The sequence below is a fragment of the Centroberyx affinis genome, unplaced genomic scaffold, assembly GCF_046629955.1.
Source record: "Centroberyx affinis isolate AG114_WGS23_722 - 3 ecotype Tasmania unplaced genomic scaffold, CSIRO-AGI_Caff_v1 ptg004154l_1, whole genome shotgun sequence".
NCBI classification, from domain to species: domain Eukaryota; kingdom Metazoa; phylum Chordata; class Actinopteri; order Beryciformes; family Berycidae; genus Centroberyx; species Centroberyx affinis.
In genome coordinates, this window is record NW_027281919.1 from 169,059 (window position 1) to 180,636 (window position 11,578).

Here is an 11,578-nt window from a genome sequence, read left to right on the forward strand (position 1 = left end):
AGGGGGAGAAAGAGCAAGGAGGAGAGGAAAAGGGAGAATGTTAAATTCGAGAGACGAAGGTGGCAGATAGCAGACAGTGTGCATAGCCTGAGGCACTGCAGGAGAGGCCATGTGCAGGGCAGTGATGAAAGGAGACAGGACTGAGGCTGTGCACAGGACTCGCAGACTCACCTGCTTTATTGTTGACCAGCTGCAAAATGAGAGGTCTCCGGGTGACAATGCCTGATCCACGTGGAAGAAAGTCCCTGGGTGAGAGAGAGTCAGACAGAGGGAGAAAGAGAGAGAAAGAAAGAAACAGGGAGGTGTGGGGAGCAAAAGGGTTCAAAAGGAAGGAAACCAAAACAAGAGAGAGTTGTTGGGTGGGATGGAGGTGTGAGGTTCAGTACAGAGACAGACAAAGCAACAGAAAGAGAGAGAGAGGGGGAAAGAGAAAGAGAAAGAAGAATGTTAAATTATTCATTACACTCAAGGTCCATTTCCTCGCAGCGTGGCCTGTGGTAAATTGATGAGCACAGGGGAATTTCATGCCTCCAACTTGTCTTGGAACAAATCAAATGTGACAAAGTCATTATCTCTCATCATTAGAGCCTCGCAGATCAATTCATGCACACCCACTCTTGCTGTTATGGCTGCAGTGATTTTGTAATATGGTGCTTTTCAATTGATGAACTTGTTCCTTGCTCAACAATCTAGCAGCCCTATGAACCTATTTAGAGGAGACGAGAGGCGAGGCTACTGGTTTCAGTTGACCACGATTAGCCTTTGTACGCCTTTTGGCTGTGTCGATACAGGGGATATCACCCAAGATAATGCGTTAACCGCATTAGCCTTAGGCCTGAGACTTGACATTGTCTTGGTGTGTTCACATTCTCAGCTAAAATCTTGTGTCTTGCTAGTTCATTGCACAATCGATGCATTGCACGATGCAAGCATGGGCTGACAGTAAACAAGGGTTGGCCAATGCAATTTGTGCAATACAAACAGTGCATTACTGACACCCATAGCCTGTAGGAAACAATGAGATCTTTCTCACAGCTTGCTTGTATGTTCCTCTTAAAGTGACAGAGTACCTGAGGAATTTTAACCCCACCGCCAGAGTTGCTTAGTCAGCGCTCAGATGGAGCTCCTCCACCCTGTCTTCTTCTCTCCCCTCCCACTCCTCAAGGCCCCTCTGCTGCTCTACTAACACACTACATCTGGTGGTAATCACCAACCCTAGGCCCGGGACAATCCTAGCAGAGCAGAGTATGTCGCTAACCCACATTGTCCTCCTTTTCCGCCCCAAGTCTACTGCCAGATCTACAAGCCTGAGGGGTGTGTAGTATGGTGGTGCCCAGCCTGCCTGCCTGATTCAGACTGGAAGCAATGTGTCAGCCACAGGACAGGAGAAGAGAGAGGAGCTGCCATACTTCATGGTGCCTGCTATTCCCAGGCTATAGTGCTATGGTCAAACAGTGGGGGAACATTCTGGATGTTCCTTAGTTCAGCAAAAATCCACAGGTCTGTGGTTCAGCGCTACTGCTGTGTCATGCACATAATGTGAAGCATGCAGGCATTTGTCACTGTGGCTGGCAGTATAGAAAGCCCTGGATGAGGGAAGGGAGGAAGGGAGGGAGGGAGATAAAGAGAAAGAACAGCAGGACGGCTAGGACAGGCTGAGGGAAAGAACAGACTAAATGGACTGGACAGAGGGAGAGTGGAGGGGAGATGCTGCTCAGAGGTCACAGCGGGGCTGACCTGTTCAAGTGCTAATGTATTAATGCATCTCTGAAGTAACACACCACTCTCACTGGATTCCCAACGGCCGACAGCCGCCTCATTGGCTCAACAGGTGGCCACTGGCTGCAAATTCACAGCAATAGAAGCAAGCGCTAACAAGACATAAGGCCAAAGTGAGAACATACACAGAGGAAACTGCTTTTCCAAATGCTCTTGTGAGAAGACATACACAACCACAGAATTGAACCAGTCAGCCTTCATAGACAGAGTTGGATAAACAGCAGAAGCATATTTAAGAGAAGTGAGATTCCAGGATTCCATTATTGATGTGCTGTAAATGATAGAGGAGGCTGAGCAGATTGTGTATCATTCCATGCATTATGGATGGCCAAGCAAAGAGCATCAGTCTCTGAGCCTCCCTCCCTCTGCCACAACAGAGAGCGAGAGCGAGAGAGGGCAGGACAGAGAGAGAGAATGAGAGAGCCAGCTCCCCTCCCCCTGCCTGCCCTGACAGCCTCTGCCTCTCACAAACAGGCATGTTACAGAGCGACTCCGAGGAGCCATAGCCTACAGCTGATGCCCCTCCTGCTCAAGTCTACGGAGGGCTGGCAGGGCTCGGTTTCTCAAATATGGAAACCGGTGTGTGAAACTCTTGAGGTCGCAGTGTGCTCTCACGGGAGGGTGCAGTACACAGACATGTGTCTGAGGTTTGGTGGGACATATTCATGTGGGTCTTTGGTGTGGCAGAGAACATGTAATCATGGCTGCCCGCATTCCCACACTACAGTCTGTCGCTCTGGGTACCAAGAGGCATCGCTAGGCAGCAAAACCACTTGAAGGACTACCAAAATCCAATTGCTTAGTGGAAAATCCCTTCACTCTCTGCCGCTCGGCTGGCTGTGCTTCCCCCTTACAAGGCTGTCTGCTGCACTACACACAAGCAACCAGACTTGTAGGCGTTTCAGTTCAAGTTCCTGCATACATGTTAAACCGTTGCATCACCTTCTCATGTCTTTCATTTTTCTTTCTTTCTGCAAATCCATTTTACTTCAATGGAAGCTGGCTCCTCCTGAAACCATCCGATCAGTCGAGAGAGAACGTACATGTCCTGAATATGTCTGTGCATCTATAACGTATACTAGGCAATTTTTTTTTCCAAAAATAAGTTCTGAATATCAAGGAGATGTGAACAGATATTCTTGTTTTGGCTTAACAAATCGCAGGAAATCCTAGAGAGCTTCAGAGAGACCCATAGTCCATGTACTACAATAAATCTTAACCCATTTCAATGCATTTCATCTCAGCATGCAAAGATGCCTTAAAGGTGCACTAGGAACTTTGAACGTTGGCAGCTCCAAATGGCAGTGAGAGGCAACTGTTTGAAAAATATGAACTTCAATACCCAGAAATCATGTAACGTGACATCAGTAAACTGGACAGGAAGCTTGTGTTTACCAACCAGGCCAGTCTGCCATCACTTTATCAAAGGACACCAAAGAGAGAGGCAAAAGATTTAGGCTAACGTTGGTGAGTCCAGCTTTCTCTGGATGGAGCGCTCACTCACAGCTGTTTAGGAGACCGTTTGTATTTCAGTGTCCATAACTCACACCAGAATTACAAATGGGACGAATCTACGGGGTCTCAATAAGGGGGGCAGGGATGCTCCTCTCTACTGCAGCCCCAAATTGTGATTAAGGCTGATAAGATGGGTGTATTTTTACATTTGTCTAGTGCAGCTTTACAACATGTAGAGTAAAACTGTCTGTGTTAATTTAACTCAGTGATAATAGTTAATAGGCAGTGTTAATATGCGTCAATAACACTTTCAGGCCAACTTTTCCAACACTTTATGGTCTATTATTCTCCTAGTAGTGTTGTTAAGTTATTCTAATGGCAGCAAATCAGATAAGAGCCTCCACCCAAGCCAGCTTGCAGCGCTAGATATGACCTCCATACTCCCCGTCGGGACACTGACAGCGCAGGCACACCCAAAACGGAGACACAGGCTTTGTCGTCATTTCCAAATTGACAGATATTCATGGTTCCATAATGCATACATTGAAATGTGAAGAGGGCTGGAAAAACAACACTGAGCGGTTAAACCAAATGTAATTCAGCAATCAGCATAGACAGAGCAACTTTATGAAAGACTTCATGCCTTTAGTAACCATTTTATTTCAGCATTTGGTGACAGACAAATCAGGTTTTTTTTTCTTCTTTTGAGGATTCTGTTTGTTTATGAGCAGCTGTTGGTGTCATTTAAGCAGTTAACTGAAAGCAGTCTGGAGAGTCTAATGAGCCCTCCACATAACGGCTGCTGGAGACAGGCGAGTGCCGGCCTTTCTTATTACTAATTCATCCTGGACTTTGAATTCTCTCCTCAATCTCCAAGGTCTCCGAAAGCTCGTTACTGTAATATACAGCGGCTGAGCCTGTTCGATTATTTTAAAAGACCAAATGTGTCAGCAACACCCAAGGACGTTCTTTGGATCCCTTGATGCAAACTCAAACAGGGCACCCAAGCATACACACACACACACAGCCCTACTAACAAACACAAACACACTGCCAACCAAACACACGTGGCTGTTGAATCAGTGTGATTTGATTAGCTCATGTCCTACAAGGCACGCAGAACAGCCAGCCACTGTTGTCCTGGTCTCCTGTAACAGAGTTGGAAGGAACGTAGGTCCAAATCACATCAACAACATGGGCCAAACAAAACAACCGGGAAACTAACTCAATCCCGTCTGACCTGCCTGGGCTGATAAACAGAATCAAAGCACCTGAGAGACGGAGGCACAGAGATCCCAGCAGCATAGAGATACAGTCAAGCCCTACTTTCCCCAAATCCATCACAGACAGTAAATGTAAAACGGCAATCCAACGTGCTGTGTGCTGGCCGGAGTGCCATGAACAAGAGCTGAGATGTCGACTGCGGTGGCAGAACATTTGCCAGTCAAACACAGTGAAGCGGCAAGCTAAGTAGCCAGTCACCCATATCAGATCATGACATCAGCATGGAATTCAGGCGGGAGAGACAGAAGAGGAGGAGCATTTACACTCTGTGTCAGTGTGTGTCTCTTCCCATTACAGAGTGACTCCGCTCTTATTGTTGGTGCCACAGACGGAGAAAGGGAGATTATTTTACTGCCCGGGGAAATAGGGATGACGCCAGGCTTTCACACAGAAGATGACCTCGGCAACTGGAGAAACCATAGAGCAGCCGTTACTGATAGTAACAGCAGTTCCGTGTTCACAGTTCACACCAATAACTTCTCATTTCACTACAGAGGATTTGAAAATCTTACCACAATGAAGAACTTGAATGAGGATCTGCGCCTTCTAAAGAACTCATACATTTGTGTGACAGACGATACAAATCTATACCATAAATAGCAAGACAAAAAAATGAAAGTCTGAGGTCTCAGATATCAGCCACCGCTGGCCTCAAACAAGCATCTTAGACCAACAATGAATCACCTTTACACCAGCACGCCTGTTGCTATAGGGACCAGCAGCAGTGCCCTACCCCTTCCATGTTGAAGTTAGACTTGACATTGCAGCGTGGCATTTGTGACTGTTACTGTTCCACCCTGTTGGCCCTAGAGGACACTAGCAGGTCTGCTTGCACAGCATCAACATGCAGGGTTGTTGTGTTGGAAAAAAGTTAAGATCTGTGGATGCTATTCAAATGCTCCATAGTAAGATAAGCATGTACAAGAGTGCATGCCATAGCCTATCTGCAAAGTGCTTGTGTAGCTGTTGAGCACGCTGGTGCATGTTAGCCCTGTCAACAGCGGGAAAGTGGAAGGCCTGCTCAGGCAGCGAAATTGAGGTCACCATGCAACGTCTCATGTTAATTACAGCTGATATGTGTCAAGTACTCTCAGAGTGCAAAGTCCCACTCATCTGAATTAATGTGCACTGAGTGCTAGTCTAATCGGTGTGTGCGTGTGCGTGCATTCTTGACTGAGAGCCGTTATGACATGCTCTAGCCTATGTGTTTATAACCAGAGGGCTGTCTGCATGCCATCTTAATAGTCTGCCTACTTCCTCCCCTCTACCGGCTTGCCTGCATACACGCCTGTGTGTGTGCGTGTCTGTGTGTGTGTGTGCCCTATGTGGGCTGGGTCACACACTGAGTGTCTTTCAATGGGGAGGAAACCTGCTAAACAAGCTGCTTTACAGCAAGCTTGTTTTGTGTCTTTATCTGCAGGGTGATCTCATTCACTGCTGATGTGGGAGAGGAGGACAGGACCAGCCTGTTAAGGAGGACTGTAGGTTAACTTTCACACCACACAGAACAGAAAGACACTTGGCCCATTTTGACTACTTCACCAAAAACAGTGGCAAAATAGGAAGATAATTAGGGAAGTTGTGTCTGCAATGCTAGACTTGCATTGTTTGGCTCTGCATGATGAAATGTCAGCAGCTTGTTGAGAGGCTACTGCAATCCAAAGTGTCATTGATAAGGGATATTAAACAAAATAGGTTGGAGACCAGGCAAATCCATACACGTGTACTAGTCCACATCCCTAAGGCAAGTACATGGCTAAGTCTACCTCCACTGCTGTCTACTCGAGGCCTTCCCTATAACCTATTTGTCCTCTAACAGCTAAGAAAATAAACATGCTAATCTAATAACAATGAATACACACTAATTCAATAGCTTTGAGCTACACACTGAAGTACAATGTTGAGCGTTCGACTGACAAACGTGTATCTTGTAGTACATTGAGGGTGTGGCATGAAATTATAAATAGAACCAAAGGGAAAAAGGTTTCCATTCAGAACAAAGGCCAAATAGGGGAATGGCAAAACAAGACCATCAGTATACAATTATTGGCCCCAAAAATAGAACTGAACTGATACTAAAGATTGCCATAAGATCTAAATCTGTGTCAGCTCATCTTTAGAGAGGTTTTAGTCTGTCATGAATCAACGGAACCAATACAGCTAACAGATACTACTACAAGTGGGAGTCCACCCTCCCATCTCACTTCTTTACAGCAGTAGCTGTTTAAAGCCAAGTACGCCTAAGCCGTGTGTAAACATACATGTAAAACATATATTTGTCACTGATATTAAGCCCTCAAGTCAGTCCCATGACGCAATTACCCACGTCAATATTTGTTGTACCTCCAGCCACCTTACACTGTCAGGACAGGGTTACGACAAATGCGTAACGTAAACGTTACGTGCCGTTTGAGTAACTACGTTAGATTGCACTGTAGCAGTCGGCGTCTCCAAACCTGACACACCTGCTCGACAATCAAACCGCCGTTCGTTAGCTAGATGTCGTTATAAAATAAGTTAGCTATGTAATATTGGAAAATGTAAACTTTATTAACCACCATCACATACTTGCCAACGAAATTCTCCAAGACTGAGCTTTTTCCAGCACTCTGTCCACCGACCACAGCAATCTGAGGAAGGTCCAAATTGCAACTTTGTCCAATGGAGCTGAAAGCGTCTTGAAGTTTGTTGATCAGGGGAATCAGGTCTTCCATCCCCCGGTTCCCCATGGCTTCGTTAGCTCGGATCAGCCCCTCAACACAGACCAGAGGCTAGCCGCGCTAGCTAGGTAACGTTAGCTTAGCCGCAAGGTGCTCGGGTTACTCTGAACTGTTGAGTCCCACCGCTTCAAACAGCTCCCGCCTTTATTCTCTCGATAAAACTTGAGCACTTATCAATTACGCAATTCACAATAATATCATTTCGTGTTATTTTGAACGCATTAAACACTCAAAGTCAACCAAAACGGACGGAAAACTCGCAAAACAAAACTTCCTCCACACAACACCATCCGGTCAGGCGAGACGACATCCGATCTAAACCGGTGAGTATGGACCCGCCTCCTGTCAGCGAAACGAAGGGATTCATTGGATGATTTTGCTGCTTCTCCATAAAGCCAGCCTCTTCATTGGATATTTAAGAGGCGTGCGCTTCACTCTAACCACATCATTCCCCATTGGTCAATTGGATTGTCAATCGCAGTCCCCTCACGTCACACGTTACTTGTTTCAGTGCAACATGGCTGCGCCCATAGAGTGTGGCGCTGAATCAAACACTTCTGAAATCAACATGTCTTTAAAGAAAGCTCTCTCCGCAGTTTCTCCCCTCACTCTACGAGTAGTTGCTGAGTGTCCGGTGACGAAAGCAAGAGCTTGCGATCTCGTACTGCCACACTGCACCGTCAGCACCCCAGTTTTCATGCCTGTGGGCACACAAGGGACTCTGAAGGGGATCACTGTGGATCAGCTTGAGGCTCTTGGGTGTCAGATATGTCTTGGCAACACATACCACCTGGGTATGAGACCGGTAGGTAGAGACCAGTTTAGTTTTGTTTATGATTCAATGCGATCTGTCCTCATCCGCCACTCAAGCTCCTAGGCGGCCATACTAATTTTTAACAACTTTTTTTTAAGTGTATATACCTTCTTCCACTCCATTTCCACTCCCCACAGGGTCCTGAACTTATCGAGAAAGCCAATGGTTTGCATGGGTTCATGAACTGGAAGAGAAACCTCCTAACAGTGAGTGTTGTCTCCCTAAACAAATATAGATGTTTATGTGTTCCCTAGCCAGATTGCTGCATTACATGGTGAAAGAGGAGAACCCATGGGAGGTTTTGCATATTCATAAAAGTATGAGGTAGGCTAATTTGCATTTATGCCTCTGTTTCTCCATCCTCTGCTCACAGGACAGTGGAGGGTTTCAGATGGTGTCTCTCGTTGAACTGTCAGAGGTCACTGAGGAAGGGGTCAAGTTCAAGTCTCCCTACGATGGCAAAGAGATTCTCCTAAGTCCTGAGAAGTCCATCAGTATACAAAACAGTCTGGGTCAGTAGGTCTATTATAGCAACACTCAGATTCACCACAGAGTATTTTATGCCAGATGATGCCTCAATCTGTCGATATTTCCGTAGATTTGTGTTTGTCTTTTGGAATTATCCTCATGATTAAATATCTCAGGAATATATAATCTGAATAAATAAGAGTTGGATCTTCCTGTGAATTTACTAAAGGCTGACAGTCAACCTCTCCATGTTTCTTTCTGCTGGTCCAGGGTCAGACATCATGATGCAGCTGGACGACGTGGTCAGCAGTACAGTGACAGGGCCGCGGGTGGAGGAAGCCATGCACAGGTCCATCCGCTGGCTGGACCGCTGCATAGCAGCCAATAAGAATCCACACAAACAGAACCTGTTTGCGATCATCCAGGGTGGGCTGAACGCCGAGCTGCGCAAGGCCTGCTTAGATGGTAAGGTCTCCTGCTCCGTCAGGATACCTTTTCCATTTCTGTTTCTTTGACCGCACCTTTACACCTGGCATTAACAAGCATCCTGGTTAGTTGGATTGTATTCAGATAGAGCAAAACTGTGTAAAATCCAGGTTTAAATGCACCCAAGACACTAACACAAACTACCTCCGGAGGTGGTCAGAGATACAATTGGCTGCATTAACAACAAGTAATGCATCTCCAATCCACATTTAGCAAATGCATAAACTTTTGCATGCAGATTCGTCCAGGAAATGCATGCAGTTCAAACAGGTGGCAAGCAGCTTGGATAGTAACATGATAGTAATAACAAGTGAGACAAGGTGTTTACTGTCAATTTTAAAGGATGTAAATATTATGAGAAGAAATGGGCATCTATCTGCATTTTTTTGCAAGGGAAAGAGAAATGTACACTACCAGTCAAAAGTTTGGACCCACCTGATTGAATGTACTATGTTTTTCATTATCTTAAAGCCATTCTGATCTAAAGACTTAAAATGCTTGACATTTGTTTTTTAGACAAATATAAATAGTGAAGTTGATGCCTATGTATGAATTTCTTTCCAAAGCCTTTGCCTTTCCATCAAGGAAAAGAGTGGCTACTTCAAAGAATCTAAAATATAAGATAGTTTTGATTTGTTTGACACTTTTTGGTCACTGCATAATTCCATTTGTGTTATTTCATAGTTTTGATGTCTTTGCTATTATTCTAAAATGTGAAAAATAGCAAAAATATAGAAAAATGTGTGTGTCCAAACTTTTGACTGGTAATGTCAAGTCTAGTTGTAATCTGGCTAATTCTAGACAGAGTCTGATGTTAATGCCAAATGTAAAGGGTTCATACCTGTGGTTCAGATACCTTTATCTTTTATCCATCCCTTTAGAAATGACTCAGCGTGACGTTCCTGGTTTTGCCATCGGTGGCCTGAGTGGAGGAGAGGAGAAGGACGACTTCTGGAGGATGGTGACGCTCAGCACAGACCACCTGCCCCGAGAGAAGCCCCGCTACCTCATGGGTGTCGGGTATGTCCCTCTGTACACAGTCCATTTCCCCATGAGAACTGTGGCTGTGGTGTAATAAACCTGCATAAGAACTTGTTGTGTGTTTCTCATGTGTTTCAGATATGCTGTGGATCTGGTGGTGTGCGTCGCTCTGGGATGTGACATGTTTGACTGCGTCTTCCCCACCCGCACTGCAGTAAGCGCTCCCCTCCTTACCTCACACACTGATAAATCAGTCTTTCCTTGTCTTTCAGTGGTTATGATTCCGTAAAAAGAGCGGGTCCCTGACAGTGTTTCTGACTAATATTGTTTCTGTCACCAGAGGTTTGGTTCTGCCTTGGTGCCTTGGGGATCTCTGCAGGTAAAGCAGAAACAGTATGCCAAGGACTTCCAGCCCATAGACCCAGACTGCAAGTGTCCCACCTGCAAGAGGTAAATAGAGGCCAAGCAGCAGAAGAGAGTAATTGCCAGTGAAATGTTTATTCTTGTTAAGTGTTGTTGAGCGTAAATGCAGCCTGACTTTCATTTTTTAACAAAAGAAAGTAATTTGGTTTCACTAGAATAGAGCAAAACATATCAGAAAGATTCAGATGGCATGTAAAATGAAGGTAAAATGAAAATTTTAAATTATTGTCAGCCACATTTACAAACCTGCTGGCAAATATGCAAATTAAAAGCTGCATTGAGTTGTGGTCTGAAGGAAAGTTATTTTCACTGTGTGGAGTGGCAGCTTTATTTTAAGTAACTCAGGATTTGAGGAGTGGATTTTAATGGATTTACAGCTACCTGAGGCGGTCAGTTTGATCTCATTTGGCTCTAAATATTCAAACAACTAAGCCAGAGAGCGCTCTGAACGCTCAGAGCGCTCTGAACGCTCTGAAAGGAGAAAGCTTGTGAAGCGTTTGAAAGGGGAGAATTCTCACAGCGCTCTGAGGTTTTTTCAATGGTCCACTTTGGTGCCAGGTGCTCAAAGTGCCTCTTGTGACTGGTGTTTGGACATTTTGTACCAAAGATCCATTTAGAAAAATGTATCAATGGAAGGAAGCGGTCAATTATTTGCCTATTTTCTTTTTTCAGGCACAGCCGGGCGTACCTGCACGCTCTGTTCAAGAGCGATACTGCAGCCATGCATCACGTCACCGTCCACAACATCGCCTACCAGGTCAGTATTGGAAGAGCCACTGAACAGAAAGGTTATCATAATTAAATATATCCAAAACTAAGATTAAAGCCAAACCAAATACATTTTAGAAAATACAAACTAGAGTTCTTGAAAGAAAAGAAACTTAAATCTTTTAAATGTTTTTTTTTGTTCCACTCATTTTCAGTCCCACGATCATTGCTGTAATGAGGGTGATGTTCCAGTACATTCCTAGAGTGATGAATGAGGCTCAAAAGTTTGTGAACTTTTTGCACATTTTGTTGTGCTACAAATTAAAAAAAAAATACTATAAACCTAATACTATAAAATGGGGGGGGGGGGGGGGGGGGGGGGGGGTAATTCAACTAGAAGGAAAATGTAGATGATCAATGTTGATGTACTATCACTCATGTACAAATACAATCACCATCA

General features: G+C 44.9%; 2 protein-coding genes across 7 annotated transcripts in view; one reads left to right on the plus strand and one right to left on the minus strand.

The window, feature by feature from the left end:
- dnm2a (dynamin 2a) overlaps positions 1–7,540 on the minus strand; it is a 34,505-nt gene extending 26,965 nt beyond the window's left edge. For all 6 annotated transcript variants that reach the window (XM_071542683.1, XM_071542682.1, XM_071542681.1 and 3 more), the window contains exons 1-2: positions 7,087–7,540; positions 172–245 (exon numbers count right to left, since the gene is read on the minus strand). In XM_071542683.1, coding sequence (XP_071398784.1) covers positions 172–245; positions 7,087–7,247 — 235 coding nt within the window. In that variant the 5' untranslated portion in view covers positions 7,248–7,540. The remainder of the gene's footprint in view (positions 1–171; positions 246–7,086) is intronic.
- Positions 7,541–7,755: 215 nt separating this feature from the next.
- Positions 7,756–11,198, plus strand: qtrt1 (queuine tRNA-ribosyltransferase 1; the record flags this gene model as incomplete). The annotated part of the gene is made up of 8 exons (XM_071542675.1): positions 7,756–8,043; positions 8,190–8,258; positions 8,426–8,564; positions 8,791–8,985; positions 9,888–10,026; positions 10,126–10,201; positions 10,328–10,437; positions 11,083–11,198. Coding segments are annotated over exons 1-8 (1,132 nt in total), but the record flags the coding sequence as incomplete, so codon positions are not given.
- Positions 11,199–11,578: the final 380 nt, after the last annotated feature.